Genomic DNA, 23,828 nt, shown 5'->3' on the forward strand with positions numbered 1-23,828 from the left:
GGGCGCCCCTCTCCGCCGTCCCCCGCCGGCGGGAGCGGGGAAGGCACCCTCCTCCTCTTAGCCCGCCGCCCCCGGGAGGAAGGGGCCGTTTGCAGACGCGTGCCCGATGTCGGAGGGGCTCCCGGGGCTTTGTGTAGGGAGGCAGCCTCGCCCTCTGGGGCTGGGGGAAGGGATTAGCTCTCCGAGGTGTACCGAAGCCTGCCGGGGAAGGGTGTTTTGGTTTCTGCACATGACATCGCACCTCCCCGGAGGCCTACAGCTCTTGCTTTTGTTCGGCTGCCGTAGAGTAGCGCATCGGGTCCCTTGGAGACGAGAGCAGGCTTCAGTTCCGCTGCGAAATCAATCGCCGGTGTTTACACAAGTTCAGAAGGTGTGGAGAAACTTGTGGAAAATTTCTGGGGTGGTGCGGAATTAGCCCCCGGGTACTGTTATACTTCTTCAGATGTTCAGCAAGAGTGTTTTAAGCCTTGATTTCTTTCAGCTGTGAAGGCAGCAAATGTAACATCCTCCTTCATCTCATAGATGTGTTGTCCTTAGGTGTTTCCATTTATTGCTAACGATGTAGGACCACAGTTTACCTTAGGCGGTTCCTCCTTTTAAATAAATGGACTGCTTACCCTGCTGCTCCAGCAGAAACACCTGCAGGTGGCTGTTCACCTTGTCTTTATTACACTTGGATGAGCTTCTACTGAGAATCAAGGAGGCTTGCTCTCTTTTAACATCATGCTGTTCTCCAGCTGTCTTTTTGAAGTTTCCTATGACACTAGGTGAGCAGCATTAGACCTGCGGGAGAAGTAGTGGGAAGGAGCACAGTGTCAACAGAGACACACAAGGGAAGTGTGTACGGAGTGGAAAAGTGTAACAAAAGCAGTCTGACTTGGGGCAGAACAGGTTGTAGGTTCATCTACAAAGGTCTCTGGAATGAACACGCAGACAAATTAAAAAAAAAAAAAACAAAACCAAACAAAAATGCCTTTCAGAGTTAAACGCCTTTAAAAATGCTGGAATGATTCCATGCATGAGCAATGTTTTAGTTGCTCAGGGAGGAGACAATGTGTGTGCTTCCTCGGAGAAGTCATTTGTCCGACATCTAGCCTGATCCATTGGAGGAGTATGAGAGCATAAGTTTATTCTCATCCAACATGAGCTTACTAAATTAACACAAGGCATCATCTTCCAGATGATGAGTCTGTGCAAAGCAGTTACTCTTACTTCTTAGCTTATGAGGGAGCACATGAGGGAAATAGAATATGCTAAATTTGCACAGTAAGTTTGGAGTGGGATGACCAAATTTGCGGCTGTCATGAATTCTAGTGACAGTAGATATTACCATTTTATATATTAATCCTAAGTCATGGTCAAAGTGATGCGTATCTTCAGTGAAAGTTAATGTCACAGCAGAGCATATGGTGACAGTGATGGCATGCATGCTGTGTGTTTTTGTTTATGCAGTTCTGGACACTCATGAGCACCCATCTTGCTGGTGTCAGGTGTCCTCAAAAGACAACAGAACTTAAGTGGTCTGTTACCTGTCTTCGTTCCTTTCCTGGTATTTTAGCAACTATAATGCGAATTTTCAATCTCAGACGTGGGACAGTGACTGAGACACAAAAGCATACACTTGGAAAAGGGCAGTTGTTAAACTTATTGCTGTACATATCAAGAAACATGGCTATGTAATTAAAAAACTTTTGTCTTTTCATGCTATAGTTTAATATGCATTTAATGATAAATGTGGTTTGGCTAGATTGATTCCCCCCCCTCAAATTGCTCTATAAAAATGGAGATCAAACTGCTAGAATTTCTGAACACCATTTCATTCAACTGTTGAGGCACTTAATACTCTAAACCCATTTTTTTTTTCCTTATGAAGGTAGAATGACTTTATATTTGTGCATTTGATGAATGGAGGTTATTGCTCTAAGTAAAGTGGAAATTTTTGGAGGGCTAGTGGAACAATCAAAAAGAAACAAGCCTGTGAAAATAGGAGGGATGATGCGAGTAAGTGGATTTCTCTTAAACTGTTAAATAAAGATCCCATTCTTAAGGCCTTGGTTATGCAAGGTCACTCAAAAAGTAATTGAATCAACTGTGAAAGGATGGATGTGCTTGATGAAATTTAAACCTCATGTGAACTCTTTCAGGTTCAGATGGATTTAGATCACTACTGCTTAACCCAAAATCCTGTTTAAAATGTGGGATAATGCCACTGTAGAAATCAAAGACCACTTACCAGCTGAGGAAACCTCACATGGAAACAAACTAAATTTAAGTCACAGTTTGTGCATAAAAAATTGATTCATCTTGCCTGTTTTGATTGGCTACAGAGGGAAGCTTAGATTTGTCTCTACTTTTGATTTCAGGAGGACCTTGCTGTGGGAGATAATAGATGACGAAGGGTGCTGGTTACCTCTATTCTTCTCTCTGCTTTGTGTAATACAGGCATTTTTTCAGTCCGTTAATTCATATACCCCATTATGAAATTGTCTGAGCCTTGTAATGGCAAAAGAAATCGTTTTCTTCACTGCTAAAATTACATTGGCTTACATTTAATGCTCACATGAGGTTAGTGCCTCTGAAGTTTGGCTATGAATTTAAGATGGAGCAGTTGATACTATAACTGAAATTGATACTGGAGTGCGACGTGCTGTTTTTTAAATCTACGTTTGGACTTGATCAGCTCTTTTCTAGGTTTTAATTCTTTAAATGCTTTTAGATAAGTCTACACAGGACAGAAGTGTAAAGTGAAAAATGAGAGGATAGAACTAGCCTAAATTGCTGACAAGTGAAAATAACTTGGATACTGCTGCTTTAGTAGCAGCATTAGCTATTAAAACTGCATTACAGTATTAGTGAGCTTTGGGACTGTTTTAGTTTTGCTTGTTTGTTTTTCTTCGCTGTGGTTAGTTAAATCCAGATATATTTTAAGTTTTAAACAGTTTAGCACATGAGACAATCTTCAGATCCTGTGGTAAATTACTAAAAATATTTCAGCGAATTTAGATTTAGTTTCTTGGCCCATATGCTTCTGAATCCTGTTTAATATGCTGGAACTTTCCTCGTAATAGGGTACTGAAGGTTGCCAGTAGGCACATATGCACATAGAGTACTGAGCTGTATCTAGTCCCATGGAGACTTTGCTTTAGGCCTGCTAATTACTTCCTCAACTTTGGTGATCTGTTCTACGGCTGTTCCTATTTAGTTTTTCTTGAACCAGACTGGATCAAATTTATTTTTTTTTCCATTTTCAGTCTGAGCAGGTCTTTTTTTATTAATTAATTAATAAGACAAAAGGGCAGGAAAGGGGACCAGAGCGGAGAAATCCTTGGGGAGGCAGGATGAGGTATACGGCTCCTTGCCTGACTTGCTGGGTAAGGTTGGGTGTGGATGTGTAGCATGTTTGAGACAACTCGGTAACAGTACGCAAGCTGGCTTGCTATGCTTCTTTTTTAAAAGTGACCTGTCCCAAGTTTATTGCACGATAAGTGCACACGTGGGCAATTACTGTAGATTAGTTAATGTGCTGTGAATTCACTGTACCTTGCTTTGCAGTAACTTGTTACGCAGTCACTAAGCTAAACTTTCTGAGGAGCTTTCTTTTAAATGTGAGGAAAAAATACATATTTTGAAGAAAAAGCACTGTATGCGGTATGTGCATAAAAAAGTATAGAGCTTGCTATGTATTGCTTCTGTACTTACAGTTGCTCAGGAAACTTCAGAACAGTTGCATCCCCTTTAAATGATAGTACTATAAAAGCTAGCCTAGCACTTATCAATGTTTTCATGTCACTGCAATCTAAAGGCTGAAATAGCTAGCAGCTGACTGACTGAATTTACAAACAAAAGGCAATTACGGTGTATTTAAAGTGAAATTACTGCTGGGTTGTTAGTATTAATAGTTCAAAGTAATATTTTTCAGTGTTTTTTAAGATGTTGTATAGGTTTGGTATCCTGTTTAGTTAAAAAGGCAGGCAAATACTTTTACTATTATACACATTCTCATTCAGCAGCTATTTCTATTAAATTAGTGCCTATTTTAAATAGTCTGTTTCCATTCTAGTCATCCATTCCAGTTAGTTGGCTAAGTGGCTGTTTTGAGATACAGAGGGTAGAAACATGGTTGTCCCCTGTAATGATTGTCTTTCAGCTCATACTGCTTAATGTCCTTTGAGCACTAACTTTATGTTTTGGAACCCTAACGTTTGCCGTAGTGAGCTAGTAAAGTGTAGGGTGAGTGTTTCAGGATAGACCTGCACCTGAATGAACTCCCATTGCTGAAATTACACTGCAATATTTCCTTTTCAGCTGCTAAAATGGCATTGTATTAATGTGGTTTGGGCCTTTTGGAAACTGGACAGGTTCTGATCAATTCTTGCCTTGTGATGTAAGTAAAAGAGAAATCAAGGCTTTTCATTTTGTGGCAGATAAATTGCAATCTGATTTAAAGTTGGGGGTTTTTTAACCAAATTCAGATAATGGCTCCTCAGACTAGGAAGATAATTTGAAAAGAAGCATGTGAGAGAACTAAGGATTAGAGAAGTTACCGGTTTGTCAAATGAAACAACTGGTGTAACATCAAGTAACATTCCATTTGACTAATGTCTTTGACATGTCTATATTTGTTGTGAAATGGATGTTTGAGGACTGTAGGAAGAACTTTTTTACATTTCTAACTTCTTGTGTGGTATTTATGGCTTTTCAACTTGTTTGATATTTTGCTATTATGGACGCTCTGATACAAATTTCCTTTATTGTCTTAATGGTATTCCTGAAATTTACCTCATAATCGTGTCTTGTGTAGGCATGATTCACATTTCTACTTTTTGGAGGTGTTGGTAGAGCTCTCAAATCTAGTAATTAAGCAGACTTATATTTTGGAACACATTTAATAGGCCACAGAACTTCTCAGCTTTTCTCTATTCCATGTAAGTGAGCATCAACAATACCACGTTAGAGCGTGTGTGCTCTAACAAATTCTTCCTGAAAAGCTTCTCAAACAGTGGCCAGTTGTACAGAGTTTGTGTGACAGTTCTGGGGAAGCTACATGATGGTGTGACAGGAGTCTTCCAAGCTTTTGAAGGCCCCTTCTTCTGTTCTACAACATCCCTTTCAACAGCAATCTGTTCTTTTGAGGTAAGGAAATGAATAATGGCTATAATTGCCAGCAACTAGACAGCACAGCTAACTATCTTTAATTATTGGTGACGGGAAGATAGTTGTGTTCCCAGTTGCATTTTGCAACCTCTCTGAATTCTCCCAATTCTACTTGAAAATCTCATCATGTAATTGAGATGTGCAGCTTTGATTTGAAGATTTAATGAGATTGTCAGAGCATTTTTGTAGTATTCATCTCCATATTTTGAGAGACCTGGAGTTTTGCTATAACTCATGCATCTCAGAGCTAGGAGCATTCAGTTAAGTACACCAGCAAATTAGTGATTACAGGCTGAGCAATGTGTCTCCGTCAGTTACAACTGCAGGTTAGGAACTTTGCAGGGATGGGGGAGAAGGGAAGAGGAAATCGTGTGGGCCAGATATGTGCTGAGATGTCACTTAGATTTTGCGTATTTTTTTTTTCTTTACAACCCAATATTCTTTTCAGATATTTACCTGTAGCTGTTTATTCAAAATCCATCTTAAAATTTTACTTATTTAAATTGCTCCAAATAGGATCCCCTGAAAGTTTTAGATTGATCTAAAAGAGTTTAGATTGACACTTTTGTGTTCTAAATTGTCTGTTTCCAAGACTGACCAGTCTCCCAACTTACTTATTTTTAGTAGCTTTTAGTTGTGGAATTTCCCTCCTGCTGTTTTTAGGGGAATTTCATACCCATCTGTCCTTTTTTTTTTTTTTTTTCTTTGCATCTTCTCTTCAGGTTGCTTTCTCAATCCTGCTTTTGCCTGCAACGTGTTTTGTCTGCTCTCCGCTCTCTTGTTTTATTGCCTCTATTGTACCTGCCAGTTTTTGCTTAAATTTAACGTAGCTAAAATAAACGAGCTGTAGCTCAAGTTCCTTCCACTTGCCATCTTCTTTCTAATTCAGATCTATGACTTCATGTTCATCTGTATGTTTTTCCCTCACTCTAGTACCGAGCAGTAGAAAGATTTTGATAAAAAAAGACACTTCCTTTCTACCTGATCAGAATCTTGGCTTCTGGTTTCATGCCTGTTGGCGACTAGCCTCTTGTCTTTTAATGCACGGTGAGGTGTTCCTCAGGTGAGGTAATCCCTATGCAGATACTCCATTCCACTCTGTGTCCTGTCCTCTTTCTTCAAAGCCTTTTCTGACTCAGCTGTGTCCCAGTGCAATGTGCTAGAGCTTGCCCCATTTGGCTGACATTATCATATGGGCTTGTAGTGACAGTAGTCTTACTGCAAAAGCTCTGCCCCTTTTGTGCTGCGTCTCCCTGGAACTGATCAGTAGAGCCCTTGGCCGCTTTAAACTTCAGACTGGCGCTGCTGTGGCATAGTTGACTAGTGACAGCTGAAGGGAGGGAGTATTACTGGGTGCAGCAGAATCATACTGTCTGGGCTTCTTAATGCTGTTTCAAAATAGATTGAAGCTCCTAGGCTTTTTATATACTGTTTCCTTTTACTTGACCTTATGTCACTGAATTGTAGAGTCTTTACTCTCTTGTGGAGAAATTGGAGTGTCGGTTTCTGGTGTGTTGACATTTGTAGTAGGGGTGGTAACTGTAAGCTGTCGCTTCCTCAATTGTTTTCAACTTCCTGTTTTGAGAAAGTGATTTAGTAGTGTTTAAAGATGTATGAAGCCGTATTGGTAATCTTCAATCTTGAAGTTGCTGTGGTGCCAATCAGTGCTGTTCCATGCTGTAGAATGTTCAAGTGGGAATGGATCTCTTCTGGTAAACTCTTCAGCTGAAGAGGACCTATATCTTTTGGATCAAACAGTAGTTTGACAAAGATCACTTAGCTGTATGAAGTTATTTGTACATGCTTTGTAGCCTCCTTTCTGTTCTTTTTCCCTTCCTGCTGTTGGGAAGAGAGGAAGAAGTAGTAAAAGCATCACTGATTCTTAGCCTTGCCCTTGGCCTTACTTTTTTTTAATCTGAACTAGGCAAAGCAAGTAGAATTAAATAGGTTTCAAAATTTGAGATTGGCTGTTCTTTCTCAGATGGGAAATTAAGATCACTGCTTTGTAATAATGACACTTCATAATTGCATGATGTGCAAGAAACTGTCCTGAAAGAGCCATTGTGTTACTGCATCAATGTGTACGTGTTTGCCATGAGGCGGTGGAGTTGCATGCAGCATGTATATTCTAAAGTTCTGTCTTTTCTTGAAATGTAAGATGTGAAATAGGGGCTGTTAAAAACAGTTGACTGGAAAGAGGTGGGAGAATCTGCAATATATGTTTGGTTATAAAGGGAGGTGGAAAAGTGGGAGCTGCGTGAGACTGGACTGCTTCCGTAAATAAACTACTTGTGAAACAAATGCAGCGATTGGAAATTGCAGAGATGAATGTGTTGGAGTTTAAATACCAGGTGCCTTTTTGATTAGTCTTGTAGGTTTGTTGAAGAAATCCGGTTTGTGTGTCTTTCAAAGAGGACAAGCACTTGAATTTCTTGCCTGTTATACAGGGCATTACTGTAAACACTTCAAATGTGCATGGAACTTCTCAAACACAGCAAGGCATGTCAGCTATCCAGAGAGCTAGGAGGCAGTCTAGCCTGTACAGCATAAAAGTTGGCTTCGCCTTTGACGCTTCTTTGTATTGTGTAAACATACCTTAGGACAGAAAAGAGTACAGGCAAATAAATGCTAAAAAGACAGTAAATTTGAAGTGTTAGAGAGCTAGTAAATGTTAAACATTAATTTTAACTATATGCAGATAATTGCAGAAAGCACAACAATTTGTGTAATTGTTTAAATAGACTGTAAAAGCTGAGTGATTCTTGTGCTTTCCAGGGATCTTCAGGTCTATAAATATGTGATGGGCTCTTAGCGTTTCTTGTGGGCAGAATGCCTGTGAAGATTGTAAGGATTTCTACAAAATCAGTTTTAATGACCAGCTTGATACTGGCCAGAGCATAAGCCACATGGACTAAAGTATGTGGCAGTGGCTATTTGCATTGTTACAAATGGCTTCATTTTTGTTTGAAAACCTGGCAGCTAATAAAAATCCTCTTTCCTGCACTTGCAAACATAGTTTTCTAATTTCAGTGTTTGAGGGAAGAGTGTTTCAGAGCATGCTCTCAACAAAGCGATCGGTGTTTTAGGGTGAGAGATTAGTGGTGGTTTTATAAGCATGCTTCTTGGGAAGCTTTTGTAAGAAGTGACCTTAAGGGTAGTAATTTAAAAAAAAAAAAATCTTTTAAAGCTGTTTATAAAACAGAGTTCTAGTATTACAGAGGAAGGATCAGCTAATAATCTTGTAACAGAGCTGTGGGCAATAACTTCTGTGTTGCTGATGTCATTGGCATAAAGGAAGCAAGAACTTTTGCTGTCTGTTTTCTATGGAAGCATGGCTGATCAGGCTGTCAAATGTTCCGAAGTTAGTGCATGGCGTGCAACCATGTTCACTTGGAGTATGAAGCCTGTCGTTATTCCTAGAAGAAACACTCATTTAACCATTTCTGCATATGTGTAAGCTCTAGTTAGAGCTGTAGATCTTGCAGTTCGCTGTTGTCTTTTGCTGAAGCGTATTTCCAAGTTTGGTTCTAGTCTAAAGATAAGGCTTAAATATCCCAACTTTGTGCACAATTGGTTATGACTTTTCCTTTAATCTGTTTCTTGAGGGAGGAGAAATTTTCAGCTAAATTTCTAGAGTCTTTAAACTGGAATACTTCTTTTTTCAGACATGGAATGCTGACATTAAAATAAATAAATGGAGATGCTGATGGGTAAAGGCCTCAGCATGTCCTGCAGAACAATATGATCTCATTGTTTCTCTCTACTCTCCTATGTGCATTGCCTCTTGTTCCTTGTTTTTAATGCTTGACCGTATACCCTTTAGGACAGAGATAGCCCCTTCGTTCTGTGTTCAAAGGAAAACTAAGAGGTCAGGTGCTAGGATACAAATGATAAGTAAAACCAAAATGTTTATTGTACAAGGCTACTGAAATAATAGATGTGTTCTGTGCATTTTAGCACTATTCCTTGGCTGTTAAGATGCTTATAGCTTGCTATGTCTTTGTTTTCAGGAAAACAACAGTTGAATATTGGATAGTGCTTTATTTCCGTCTTTCAGGTGAACGTTGCTTAAATCTGAAAAGATTAATCCTGATTTGTACTTTTATGTGACATAGTGAAGTTGTCCATATACCTGATGTGTCTGAAAATTGAAGACCTTTTTGTTTGTTTTGTTTTTTCCTGGCATATCAGTCAGTATATCCCAGCATAGCAGTACAGCCATCAATTCTTGTCAGAAGTCCTTGGGTAGCCATGTGTTATCAGTATTATACTATATCCAAAATAGTTAATTTAAAGGTAAAACTTATGCTTTTTTTATATTTGGGGATCATACTGTAGATACAGTATAAAATAGAACTAGCATAGTATGTGGTATTTTGTTGCATGCCTGATCTTATACTCATTTTGTCTGGCTTCAAAGGTTTTTTTCCTCTCTTTTTCAGGTTATATATGTCCCCAAAGAAGAAGCTGACTCCAGTGCAAAAATGTGTTAGTCCATTAGTTTGGTGCAGGCAGGTATTGGATTACCCAAGTCCTGATGTTGAATGTGCTAAAAAGTCGCTGATCCACAGGCTGGAACAGACAATGTCGGGTGAGTTCCCGCATACTAACACCACCGGGTTATACATATTTATCCTGAAATGGAGTCAGAATTAGACGATAGACAGTTGTGAGAGAGGAGGGTTAGATCCAGCAGTTACTTCTGTCTGAAGTTTTCATTACAACTTGCAAACAGTAATTCATTCTGCTCATTGTCTGGACTGTATGAATAAAATGAAAGGAAGCATTAGACCATGAGTCATGATTTCAGAGTTTTATACTACCTGCATAGTTATAATTTGGTCAGAAGTTTTCAAGGAAAAAGCGTCCTTAGCTTGGAGATTTTCTTGCCTTATTTTAAACTAGAAATCTGTATTAAACTATCATATATGTTAGGTGCTTGTCAGTATGTTAACACAAACTTAGTTTTCTGAGAGATGAGCTATTTTATGTCATCTAAGGAAATGGAGGCCGAAGTTCTTGAATACTTTGGGGAGATAATACTGATTTCTCTTCCTCCCACCCCCAGTAACTTAAGATCTTGTCACTTGTCACAGTCAGATTAAAAAAGAAAAAAAATCTAGAGTTCATGATTATTCCTTGATACAAATTAGTTGGTTATATTCAAAATTGGAGAAAGAGTGAGCGTTTGGCCCTGTGAGGATGAAAGCCTACATTCTCCACCCTTTTATTCCCAGCCTTTTTGATGTCAAACCAGCAGCAAAATGCTGAAGGTCTGATTAGAATTATCTGTCCATCTGGTTTCTTGCTTTATTTTAATTTCTTTGTTAGAGCCTATTTTTATGTAAAAAAAAAAAAGTTATGTTGAGACGTAACTTACTTGCTACTAATATCTAGTCTTTCCCTGTGTTTCCATTTTTTTGCGGTCTTGCGCTACGTGTGATCTATCTTCTTTTCTGTTATCCTCCACAATTAGCAGAATGGCTGGACTTGAGCTAAGAATATGTGAACACAGTTCCTGGAGTGTTCCCAACTGCCAGCTCCTTTACATGTTTATACATAAACTTTGTGCTGAGTTTATCTGACTGTAACTTTCCCCTCCTTGAATGCTTTTCTGGAGCAATTCAGTCTTTATTCTGGTTTGTACTAAAATAATTTTTAATAAAATGTGAAAGCATTGCTGGTAGATCACATGAAAAGTCCCATTTCTTACTCTTGTAAAAACTGTGGGCATAATGGTGGAAGTGTGAGTCACCTTTGATCTTGGCCTATTTCTTGTGCTTTGTGTATGCTGCCTTGACAAATGTCTGTCTGTTAACAATCTTCCTGAACAGTTAACATGGTATATAGCTTGCTACACACAAAGACTGAAATTCTAACAATGAAAAGTACCCAGATCACAGGGATTTACAAATGATGATAGAAGTTTGGGAGTTTGAATACTGCTGAGTATTCAGGACTGGATAGCAGTTAGGTTAAGCATAAACAATTCTGTTCATGGTTTAACTTCTTTTTGGAACTGAGTAGAAATCTTCCAGAAGTGCCACAAATTCTGTTACCCTTAGGGTATCTTTAAAAATTCAGTCATAGTTGAAGAAGAGCGGCAGGAAGCTTCCCTATGAAATGGACGAACTTGAAAGTTTGATCATTCAAGTGATGTGCTTAGGCGACTTTACCTCTTTTTTTCCATAGACCTATGAATCTGCCTCTGGCAGTGATACTTGCAAGAATACCACAATTCATCTACAGTACTAATAGGGAAAATATTAGCGGTAGAAGAGATGGGCACTAATAGTGCTGTTTGGAGCAGGTTGCATGGGAAAATGAATTTGTAACAAAAAAGAAAATTGTCCTTGAGAACAGCCAGCCTACAGAGATACAGGGTAGCTCCAGTGGAGAGGGCAGGTAGTGCTGATTGTTACCTTGTGTGTTCCCTACCCCACAACTTCTGGAGTATCTTGTGACTTGTATTTTACGTAGTACTTGTACCTCATGGATGCATCACTTAGCCTATTACTACTTACTGATTCAGTTTATCAATTTCAGTTCCAGTCTGTGGATAGGTTTTTCATACTACTGTTACTTTCTCTCTTGAATTCTTGCTGATGTTTCTTTTGCCTTGATCATTTTTCCTTTCCCAGTTCCTGTTGTTACATCTTTCTAATCTAATATCTTTTTGCTGTTTCTCAGTCTCAAATGCACTCCTGTATTCCACATTTTTTTTCTTCCTTCTTATAAAGTGATCTTTTCCATTGTGTGGTAATAAAAGAGGGAAGAGCAGCTTTCAGCTTCGTGCTACTGTGGGCAGTTACTGAGAACACAGGATGCGCAGTGCCTTGTCGCTTGCTAGTTCTGGTTTAGACTTGCAGAGCAAGTCCTGCTCAGTGTTGGAAGCGTGTTCGGACTGGAGGGAACCTTAGGCATATTCTGGTATGAAGATCTCTCTTAGCCACACCTTGAGTCCCTGGAGAAAAGTGCAAGAGTGCATTTCACATTGGCTGGAAACCATGTCTTCTACCATATAGTGGCCTAAAATTGTCTAAGGATAGAGCACATCAAGAAAGTGACTGCAGGAACAGAGAAATACTAGGCAGAAGAATTTCTGGAAGAGGTGCTTTCTTAAGACAAAGTTGCACAGAATTAGAAGAGAGTAACTGGTCACATTGCATTTTTTTACCGAGGCAGTGTTTTTATTTAAATATTTGAAATCAAACCCATGATCAGTATAGCTGGTAGGAGAACTGTGTGGCTGTATGTGTAAAAACTTGTATTTTCCTTGCTGAATGAGTTTGACATTTCAGTTAAGCACAGAGTTTTTCGAAACCAACTTTTATTTAGCTCATGTTGGTCTTGGTGATAGACTTCACTAATGATTTTCTTGAATTACTACAGGAACTGCTAGAATAGATTTGTCACTTAATCATAACAAATAGTATCAGGTCTCTAGCATTTGGGAAAATTGCACCTGATTCATGCAGTAGATATTCTGAACCACCTAAGCATTAGTCTTCTGCACTCAAATTTTTGTTTTCCTATTTTCTAGAGCAAAAGAGAGATTCAAGATCAATTTAACCAAATGTTGACTAAAATAAATTAGAAGCTGCATACTTTTTCTGAATGTTATCAAATAAAAAAAAATTTACATTAAATTAAAATGCTGGTCATTAATGCTTCCCTCTGGGCTTTTGAAAGCTAATGTGTAATATTTTGTAAGCTAATGTTTAATCTAATATAGCATCATTTTAATGTGAAAAATTAGTTATCTGTTTTACTAATGTTGTCTGACACTCCTAATAAAAACAATCTCTAGTTGTAAAAATAGTAATGTCTTTCCAAGTTACAGAAATCCCTGTTGGAAAAACTTCAGGAATTCTAGGCCAGAAAAATTGTTTTAATCATCTTTTTTTCTGGGGAAAAATATCGTGCTGAGGAAGTTAAAGTTCACATCAGCTAGGATGAAAACTGCTGTGCCACACAAAGTTTCATCATGTACCAAAGCATACTTTTTCTATGTAACAAAAGTATGCTTTCTTTCATCTAAAAAAATCTGTATGTGATCAAATATTTTGTATCTCTATGGATATGTACAAAGAGCCTGTTTTGAAGATTATACAGTAGTTCAATTGTTTTCTAATTTGTGTTTAATATTTTAAAATACTTGTCTATGTAATAAGTATGAAATAAAGAACTGTTGTGCAGACTTACATTTTAGGGGGTTTTTTTACTGTCATTTTCGGCAAGAGATGAAAAATAATTTTTTTTTTTGGCATGAGAACAGTTGGAATAGATGCTTTGGGGTTCCTGTGTGAATGCCAGAAAAACTTGTTGTCAAAGGAGTTGTCTCATCAGAGTCAACCAGAATACAACCGGCTTGTAATTACTGGTTTTGTTAACTGAGCTTTGTAATAAAATGGAGACTTCCCTTCTGACAGTCTCAAAATAAACTGGAGGTACCTCAAGAATACTTGCTAAAATTCATTGAATTCACTAATTGCTGAAATTAGCACATATCACTTAAGATGTGCAGTGAAAGCTGGAATATAAACTTTCTGTTCTCTACCTATAACTGTCTTTTCACTCTGATTAAAACACTACTAATATGAACTGGTTTAGACACCAGAGAGGATCTTCACATGAGGTGCAATTTAAGGAATCTGCTGCAAAGTCAGCTTTAATTTCTGCTGCTTCTGCCTCTGTGCTGCATTCTGCCATCCATGTGATTGGACAGTATGTCTTTTGGGGCACTACTAAAAACTATTTCACTGATGCAATCAGTTAAAATGCTCTAGAAGTTTTTAACCTAAATCCACTTTAGTAGGCTGGAGAATAGGACAGCCCCACCACTGCTTGTACCGAACAGCCGAGGAGGTAGTGATCAAGAGCAAAGTGGGGTGGGAGAAGGAGCCAAAGCAGGCTTTGTTGCTGAAAGCAGAATTTCATGCAACTGTAGTCTCTTGTGGCTTCTTGTAGTGTCAAAAAAACCCCAAACCAACTGAAAACCCCAACTTACACTGAATAAAAGGATTTTTAGTAAACAAAGTAATTTCAAGTTGTCTGGCACAGTAGAGTAGAGTTCAATTCCTTTCTTTGGTGTTTTATTTTGTCTGATACTGTCAGTAGCCTAATTATTACTGCACTAATTGAAGCCCTTTTTCAGTAACAAACATCATGCAATATTCTTTGAATAGCTTAATTTTGGGGGGTTTTTTTAAGTCTTGAGTGTATTGCCATGCATTTGCCAGGTCTATTCTTGTCAATTTATAATATAGTTTCAATACTGTCATACCTTGAAGAGAGTTTAGTTTCTAGCAGCTAGGAGAGCTGCAACTTAATCTAATCTAGATTTGCATATTATGACATTTGGATCTCTAACTTTCAGTTTAGTATTTTGCAATTTAATTTGTTCTTTGTTAAAATACAGTTCTGTTTGACATAAAATACTTTCAGCAATGAAGGAACTGATTTTACCAAAAGTGACCAAATTTCCTTTGGTTCCAACTTCCCCTATTGAAGTTCCAGTTTCTGTTATTTTAAAATAAAAGGTAAATTTCTGAACAAAATAGTAATTTAGACTATTTAAGTAATTATACAAAGCATACACCTGGCAACTAGAGGAATTGCAGTATAATACTGAAAATGTTCACCAGAGGTTAAAATTCATCTGAAAATGCCTTAGCGTCGAAATATTTACAATAAATAGCAAAGTACCCAGTTTTAGATCTTATATTGTATATGGGGTTGAAGCCAATGGATATAAAAATCCCAAAGCATTAGAACAGGAGGTATATAGAAGGGAATAATTCTACAGTCAATTTGCTTTGTTGTGCCCGGTAGCTTCACGTCACCCAGAAATATAAACGGAAGCATTTGCCATGCTTAATGGTTTTTCATTTTAGCGTAAGCTTTGGGGAAATTTGTAGGTGGTATTGCTTAGTTCTGCAGTGCTGGTCTTGGGGTTACCATTGAAATATTGCGTGATCTAGACAGGTCTGAATTCTGGAGAACTAGACTTCATGGTGTGCTCTGGTTCATTGTATGTCAGATGTATGTTACTGTCGCTTAGCTACTACTGTCTTCTGAGTTGCTTCACTCGTCCTTCCCAATGCCTGCGTTGAACATCTTGAAGAGATCAGTTGTAGTGATTTTCTGGTTTTTACAAGGAAAATATTTGTCACTATCATGTCTTATCCTCTTCTCCCGCTCCTTCCACAGTAAGGTTGTATCTAGGAGATGAAGAAATCAGTTGAAAAAACTTCCTGATGACTGAAATGTTCTACGTGAATTGCATAGTGATTAAATCACACTGAAGATATGTAGTGTTGTATTCATTTTTCACTGGTTCCTTCAGTGTAATTTGTCACTTTCCCTCTTTCATACAGCTCTCAAGAGACAGAGTTTGTACAGCAGCCCTTTCAGTGCGGTCAGTTACGCAAGCTCCTATAGTCCAAATACTAGCAGCCCCTACAGCAGTGGTTTCAACTCTCCGTCCTCAACACCAGTGAAATCTGCTTTAGTGAAACAGCTCATACCTTCTGGTACCTCAGGTAAGTGTGTGTGTCTGGTCTCTCCCTTTCCCCTTCCTCCTCTGCCTTTCAAAAACATGTGCTCAAATAGATTACATTTGCATTGAACTAGAGTGAGAAAGACACCAAAAACCTGCCAGTCTTTTGTATGCTGTTTGCATCGTGTAGTAATTAAGGCTTTTGAGGAAAGGCTTTTTTACAGACCTTCTGGCATGAGATACATTTAAAATGTTTTTTCTGGATGTCTGCGTCCCTAGGATCATTGATGCATATTAGCAGTTAGACCTAACACATAGCGTTAGTTCCATGGAGTCCCAACATCTGTAAGTGGCTTCTAGAACTGGCTGTGTAATTGACTGGGTTGTAAGTTGAATAGTAGGTGTTCAAAGGTTAGGTGTTGGTAGTTGTAAAGTCTTTACAACTACCCTATTACTTATTAACTGAAACATTTGGTTCGCAACATACCTATCCATCTGTCTGAGATGTGAACAAATATAATCTAAGGAAGAAGTGTGTATTTTAATTAAAGGCATTCCTTGAGGCTTTGCAGTCATCAGCGTAACCACTAACTTCTGGCAGTGTTTTCTGCTTTTATTCTGTACCGTAGACACTTCATTTGCATCAGAAAAATTGATGCCTGGAACATATCTCTACTCAGGTCGGCATGTTGGCTTATTATATATACTTGAACTCAAGTTAGCTTGCAGGGAAGATGAAAAAACATTGCATTGACAATCCAACTATCTGTAGTTTGCTGTGGACTTGTAAAGAGAAGCCTGTGCTGCAGTACATTCACAAGATCCATTACCCGGGTTTTGTTTTAATCTATGTAGCTCTGCGTTGTGTCCTACAATGCTGTATCTGTCTGCAGGACAGAGATGAACTGTAACTGGCAATGGGGTGTCAGCCAGAAAGCAGCAAACGGGAAGAGATTTTCTGGTATGTTACAGTTTAGCAAAGGTGTGTGCACAGAACAGGTAGTATTTTCAGATAAGCTGTACTTTAAGCATTTCAGACTGAATCAATATTCATTGGATCAGCAAGTCCTTATTGTCAAGAAGGATATAGACAAGCATGTCTTACAAGTCAGTGTGCAGGGACAAGAATAAAAGCACAAGTGGAACAGGTATGCAGTTGCTCTTTCTGTAAGAGTTGGGCAGACTTCATAGCAGCTGAAACTTGGTACAGGTAGACCAGATTATATGACATTGATTTGTTTTGCCACCATTATAATGATTCTATAAAGTTGCTCATTTTTAGAAGGTAATGGCTAAGCTCTGCTTGTGTAAAGTATATTTTCAGCCTAGGTTTGCAGTCAAATGTTTCAAATGGTTTGACAGATTCAATGTCTCAGTCATAATCCGTTTTCAGATTGGTGTTTTTCTTACTAGGAAAGGAAATACAGCTTGCCTCTTTGCCCTTTTTTTTTTTTTTTAACATTTCCTATTACTTTATTTTCTTTCTATAGGTCATCTTAAAAGTTCAGCAGATAGAAATCCCCCACTAAGTCCACAGTCCTCTCTGGACAGTGAATTAAGTGCATCAGAGATGGATGAAGACTCTATTGGGTCTAATTACAAGCTAAATGATGTTACAGATGTGCAAATTCTAGCACGAATGCAGGAAGAAAGTAAGTATTTTCCATCCTGAAAACAAAGTGGAACAGTTGATCTTTTTTTATTGAGTAAATGCAGAAGCACTTGCTTAAAAAAAGAATGGAAAAGGGGTGTGGATTTTACTGTGGATGTACAAACTTAGTTCTCCTGATAAGGCTGGCTAAGGACTTCTGTCTCCAGGATAAGGACAGGAAGTTGCTGTGCAGAAGTGTTCTTTAGGAACAGCGGACAAAAATGCTAGAGAGAGCATGAATTTGTAGCATATAGTATATGCTAAAAGAATGGTCGTTAGACTGGACTGCTGCCTGTCACCAGTCTTCTTGGGAGATACGTGCATTCCCTGTGTAATCTGGTCTTGTTGACATCAGTGCTTAAACCATTATTTAAATCACCAGAATGTAAAGTCATGTAAAGGCAAAGAATAGTGAAGAAAAGCACCTCTGCAGATGTCTCTCTTTTATTATAGGTTTAGTTGACACTTTGTCTTTTTGTCCCTCTAAGACTGCAGAAAGTGGTAGTAAATTTCAGTTGTCTAACTAGGTGGTCTCCAGACTTTTTTACTGTGTACCCCTGTCAGTGGGGGGGAGGGAGGGGAACCAAACCCCCAATACGTATGTATTTTTTTATAAATTATATACATGTACTACTCTACAAATAATTACATACAAAAAATACACAAATGTACACAAAAATAGACATTTTTAAAGGATGAGATAAAGATGAAATAAATGCTTTTTTAAAAAGATTATTTTATTAGTAGTACAAAGCTTCCATCCTGCACTCCAGTAGATTGTTTTGTGTACCCTCTGAGGTGTATGCACCCCACTTTGGAGACTACTGGTCTAACAACTCTAGTTTCTCTAGGGGTAGCTTGTCATACAGCTTTTTTGTTACATTTACTGATACACAGCAAAAGAGATTTCACTCTGGCTGCTATAATTGTTATAGGATGTTACACGGTATCAAAATTAAGGTGTAGCCTGTGTTACTGGTATCCAGCCTGGGAGAGGAGATGCACAAGTATGCAGCACGCCTATACCGCTGACTGCTGTAGCAGGAAAAGGAATGAATGCACCTACTTATTTCAAGACTTTATCAGCTGGTAGATAACTTATTTTGGTACTAATCTGGAATTAATTTAATGCCTCAAGAGGAGTTAAGGTGAGCCAAATGTGAGTTTGAGCACTGGGTAATTTGTATGTGCTGTCTCTAGTTTGAACCATTTGTGGGCTGGAAGCAAGTAAACAATGTTCTCATTGTTGCCAGGCCTCCGGCAAGAGTATGCAGCAACTGCTTCTCGGCGTAGTTCTGGTTCTTCTTGCAATTCTACAAGGCGAGGCACGTTCAGCGATCAGGAGCTCGATGCACAGAGTTTAGAAGATGAAGAAGACGGCACACATCACACAGTGCACCCTGCTGTTAACAGGTTCTCACCATCACCTCGCAGTTCTCCCTGGCCTTCACCAAAACAATCTCCAAGGAATTCACCTCGCTCCCGATCGCCTGCTCGAAGCATAGAATACAATAGAGTGTCACCCCAGCCGATGATTAGCCGTTTACAGCAACCTCGTCTTTCACTTCAAGGTCATCCTACAGATTTGCAGACTAGTAATGTCAAAAGTGAAGGTAAAAAGCTCTGTCTCAAATTCATTACACAAGTAGTTGTCTAGTTCCTGTAAGGGATTTTGGTCAGTGTGCAGTGCTAAAACTATATGCCTGTGTAACATCATGGCTTAATCTCAGGGTTGTTGAAGAAAAAGCAGAGCCGAGCGAAGCTTAAGTTCTGCTGGGGAACCCTTGCAGTCAGATAAGTTGATAGGCTTATATTTATTTTAGATGTTAACCAGTCACTCTGGGAGTAACCGACTTTTGTGGTGACAAGAGTTCTATCTTTGGCAGGCAAATGCACAAAAATAAAGCAGAGCCCAAGGGAAACTGTCATTCACCAGTAGGGCTAGGCCTTGCAGATAACAGAATAAAATGCAGAGAAAGTAACTGTGGTCAGATAAGAGTAACATGGCAATTTTTTTCATGCCTGTAACCTGTGAGACAGTTGAATGCTTTCTTCTGGCAGTGCAGGACTGACCTCTTTGAGCATGAACACAGCATTAAAAATATTAGTACTCAAGTCACACCTTTGTTGGATACGTTAGATGTCTCAAAGCAGTACAGACTGCTGCGTAATAAAAAACAGAACTTGCAGTTGACACAACTATACTATGTTGGCATGGAACACAGTATTATATCCTGATATGATTTTCCTTCTTGAATGTACTTTTTCCAGGCATCAGTCTGGTAGAAATTCCTTTAATTGGGCTGAAATTTCACAAGCATATTCCCATTTTAACAAATGTAGTTGTTATCTGGCAAATACAATCTTAAATTCAGAAATTATACACATCTAGGTATTAAGAATTCACCTTATTTTTTTGTCTTACCTGAAATCTGGATGCAAAATGTCTGCAGTAGAGATGATGTAGAAATGCATTTTTAAACAGTTCATTTTCTGGGTGTTTTTTCCCCCTAATATAGCAAATATGCCACTTAGAGTTTTGTTGACTAAGAAATTTTAGAATTTTAATCAGGAAAATCAGTGCGCTAGGCTGGAGCTTTTGGGGAAGGTGATCATGCAAATTTAATTAGCTATTCAAGCATATCTTTGGAAGGGTTAGCCCAAGTCTCATCTAGTAATAGTGGTTTGGGGAAGTCTTAGGTATATAGGAAAATATACAACACACAAACTAATCAGTTACATTGTGGCTTCGTGGAGAATTCCCTTCCCATTCTTTTCTGGGGTTTCAGGAAAGTCCTAACGCATGCTAGATGAGTTACAACAAAAATATCCCATGAGAGGCAAGGTACCGAAGTTGGTATCCCACATACCAGAGGGATCAAAAGAGAGCGTGCAATCGTGTTTCTGAAACACTTCTAAGGAATTCTCTCGCAGTGGTTTTTGTGCAGCTCAATGTTGCTTGGATATTCAGCGTTGATGTAGCAGCAGCCAAAAAGAAGTGTTTGGGATTTTTTTTCTCTCAAATGGTGTGATGGAAATTTGGTTGACAGGGCTCAACAATGTACCAACTGCAATGCAAACTACTAGGTGCGGAAAGTACACTTGTAGGAATATTGAGCCTATGAAAAGAGTCTTACTTTTGTTTTCATCTTCAGTGCTTGTGCATGGTTAGCATACTTCTTTTCTGCATCCCTCTACAGAATCAGGTGGGCCACTTTTCCTGGCAAGGCATCTGCAGTCTTCTATCCGAAGTATGTCATCAACCCAGCTCTGCACGGGTTGGTGATACACTGAATGTCATTAGACTTAAGAGAGAGATTTAATGGCATCTTTTTGTATTCTGTGAGCAACGGTACAAATTTCGGAAGACCCTTGAAGAACCGGTATTAGCTGAATAGATAGTCAAGTCATATGTGAAAGTTGAAGCATAACTGGACAATTCAATAATTTTGAATGCTCTGTGTGAAGAGTTTTTTCAAGTGGGTGGCTGTTATTTATTGTATAATGTGCTGATAAGGGACTGGGTAGTCCCAAGAATTGACTCAAAAAATTTACCATGTGTGTCAAAAACATTACCATTATTCTTCAGGCAAGCATTCTATATTATAAATAACTTTCTAGGTAAAGACTTCAAAAATGTGCAGAACTGCAAATTAGCTTTGCCTATTCAATTTCTGTAACAGTAGAACAAACCCCAGAAAATCATAATCCAGATATGTTTCAATTTCAAAACATACTATGCTTGACTTTTTTCACCACAGGTGAAAAATGTCCATTGTTGCTTTTTTATATAAATATTTTGTATATGATAGATCTGAGAATAGTATAGACCTTTAATTCAAGATAATGGAAGAACTGTAACGTAACAAATTATGCTTTTAAATTGCAGTGTAGTTTTATATGGCTAAAACTTTGTGTCACTTAGATTCGGGGTTCAACTATGGGTTCATAACCTGAACTTTGCGGCATCAGACTACATGTGGTGTCTTTGTATTATTTCATACAGAGAAACTAAGGCGTAGTCTTCCAAACCTGTCCAGGACATCTAGCATCCAAGCTGAGTCTGTGAAAAACAGCAGAAGTGACTCAAACTTCCAAGTGCCAAATGGAGGAATACCTCGCATTCAACCTCAAGCCTCAGCCAGTAAGTACCTAAGTACCTTTAGTGTATCTTTCAGAATTAAGTGATGGTAACTCAGCTGTCTTCCAGTTTCATGGCAAAAAGAAACACTGCATATCACACTGAAGAAGCTAAGCTTGATTTTTAATCGCATCTGTGTGAAAATCTGCTTCTTTAGTACACAAAATCTGGTACTGAGTATATTCAAAGAATTTCTGCTCTCTTATTAAGGTATCATTCGTAGTTTCCTAGCAGCATACATGGAAGTACTATAATATAAATACAGTAGTGTTACACACTTCAGAAGCCATTTATTTTCTGTGATTTACAGAAGCTATAGTGCTTTGTACTGTTGAATTTTATTCTCAGCTACAAAAACTTAGTAGGCTATGAAAACACTAACCTAGGTGATGTTTACTGCTTTTTTAAAATAGCGAAACCTGATCTGAAATCATTCATGCAAGTTTAACTCCTGTTTGCTGTTTATTTTCTTCTTTTGTTTTGTCACCTGGAAATTATATATTCAGTTGCAGATTTTATTTACTTTCTTAAGTGTCTGTGTTTCTCAGAAAAGGTTTGCATGAACCTGTGTCCCGTGAAACAAATTATCCCATTGCTGGGCTAGGGGCTGCTCCTTTGTCCAAAAGTGGACTACTGATGTGAGAACGCTGCTAATCTCACAAGTCTCTTAAAAATGGTGACCTTAAAGAAGCCAAAGCAAATGAAACTTAAATATTCACTGCTTCTTTATATGTCAATATTGACAGTTCCCATTGTTTTAAGGTAAAATGGTCAGGAAACGTTTAAACAAGTTTCAGAATTAATAACCTTGTGTGACATTTTCAAGGGAAGAACACATTAGGAATATTATTATGTGTAGAGCTCTGAACTATAAAAGTTCTATAAAAAAAAAGTTCTGAACTATAAAAGTTCTATGATAAAAGTTCATCAGTAATCTAAATATTTGATGGGAAATGTAAGATAATATTTGTGAATGAAACAGATTTTTTTTTTAACCCATTGAACTGGCATACCTAGTTGGCCTTGTTAACTAATCCTTTCAAAACAGTATGTTAATGCAACCAAATACAGTTAAATACAGAATAAGGAACACAGGCCATGCTAATGACTACAAGATTTCTATCTTTGTAGCAACTCAGAGCAGATGTAAGGGTTGTGTGGACAGTCAGTCCCAGCTGTGTGATACTGTAGCCAGAGAAACTGTGACCTTGTGATTGTTCCTTCCACCTTGCCCCCTTCTTCCAGTCTTCACAGATGCTCAGAAGGTGGGATTTACACCTGAAGGGGCACGTGTGTAGTTCAAATGCAGGACTGTCATCTGCTAGGCAGGCTTATCAAACTGTAAAGCACTTGGAGCAGTTGGACAGCAGCTCTCCAATAGTGTTATTTTTGTGATGGAAAGAATAATCAAAATGACCTGAAAGAAAATGAAGAAAAAATATTTTTACTAAAAACCTGTGCGGATTTTATTTGATGTTTTTAAATTGAGAGAACTGGAAAGGACAGAGTACAGAGGGCAACTTAGTTGGCTAGAAAGCTGTTTCTAGTCTTAAAAGTGAAACTTTATGGAAAGATCAGACAGCAGAAGCCTCCCTATTTAATATTCAGTGAGTTACTTCATTGCAGGAGCCAAAGACTTATGTTTATATACATATCATTTTTTTCAACTCGTGGATGGATTGAGAATCACAGAAATTATTAGATAAATTTGCTTGCTTTTCATGTGAATCTTTCCCCAAATGTCAACCACTCTAGAGCAACTTACATTTAAATGTAAGTGAAGTATCATTAATAAAGCCCAGATTTCTAGCTTTTACAGTTTCCCTGCTCTTACAGATGTTTGTCAGAGTCTTGCTATTGACAATCGTAAAACGGTTTGTGTATGAAGTCAATGAGTAAGTATCTTTGCTTAGTCTGGATTAAAAAAAATTCTGCAAAACTGTACATTGTATAAAAATTTCCAGAATTGTGTCCTTTTTATTGCATACTTTTTGGTTTATTGGTTTTATGTTTTGTCACCTTGCACAAAGCACTGTTAAATTGCAGCAAATTTTTGTTTTGTTTTTGGCAATGACTTCTGGGTCATAGGATTCAAAGCTTCCTCATATACCTGCTAGTTTTGCATGAGCTTACCTTTGCAAGGATGCTGGCTTGCCACCTGAGGTCACTACTTTTCTCCTTGTCAAAGATCTGCTGTTCATAATTTACTTGCACATTTGCTGTGGCTGCAATGCTGAACTTGCTATGGTTGCTGGCATTCAAAAATGAGTTGGGAATCCAGTAAGTTTCTGAAAAGATAATTCCTGTTATGGCTACATAGGCAAATTGTACACGCTTGCTTAAAGAGTAGAGGGAAGATACTTATAATATGTTTACAGGTA

The 23,828-nt window shown here is 38.2% G+C and overlaps 1 protein-coding gene across 4 annotated transcripts in view; it reads left to right on the plus strand.

The window, feature by feature from the left end:
* Nucleotides 1-112: 112 nt before the first annotated feature.
* Nucleotides 113-23,828, plus strand: part of SLAIN2 (SLAIN motif family member 2) — a 36,007-nt gene continuing 12,291 nt past the window's right edge. The window contains exons 1-7 of one of the 4 annotated variants that reach the window (XM_035897673.1): nucleotides 113-370; nucleotides 9,597-9,745; nucleotides 15,534-15,698; nucleotides 17,146-17,307; nucleotides 18,560-18,919; nucleotides 20,507-20,584; nucleotides 21,313-21,450. In XM_035897673.1, the coding sequence (XP_035753566.1) occupies nucleotides 9,604-9,745; nucleotides 15,534-15,698; nucleotides 17,146-17,307; nucleotides 18,560-18,919; nucleotides 20,507-20,584; nucleotides 21,313-21,450 (1,045 nt within the window). In that variant the 5' untranslated portion in view covers nucleotides 113-370; nucleotides 9,597-9,603. The remainder of the gene's footprint in view (nucleotides 371-9,596; nucleotides 9,746-15,533; nucleotides 15,699-17,145; nucleotides 17,308-18,559; nucleotides 18,920-20,506; nucleotides 20,585-21,312; nucleotides 21,451-23,828) is intronic. The other 3 variants (XM_035897674.1, XM_035897675.1, XM_009642304.2) reach the window with 3 other exon arrangements.

The sequence above is a fragment of the Egretta garzetta genome, unplaced genomic scaffold, assembly GCF_000687185.1.
Source record: "Egretta garzetta isolate BGI_Z169 unplaced genomic scaffold, ASM68718v1 scaffold557, whole genome shotgun sequence".
Taxonomy (NCBI): domain Eukaryota; kingdom Metazoa; phylum Chordata; class Aves; order Pelecaniformes; family Ardeidae; genus Egretta; species Egretta garzetta.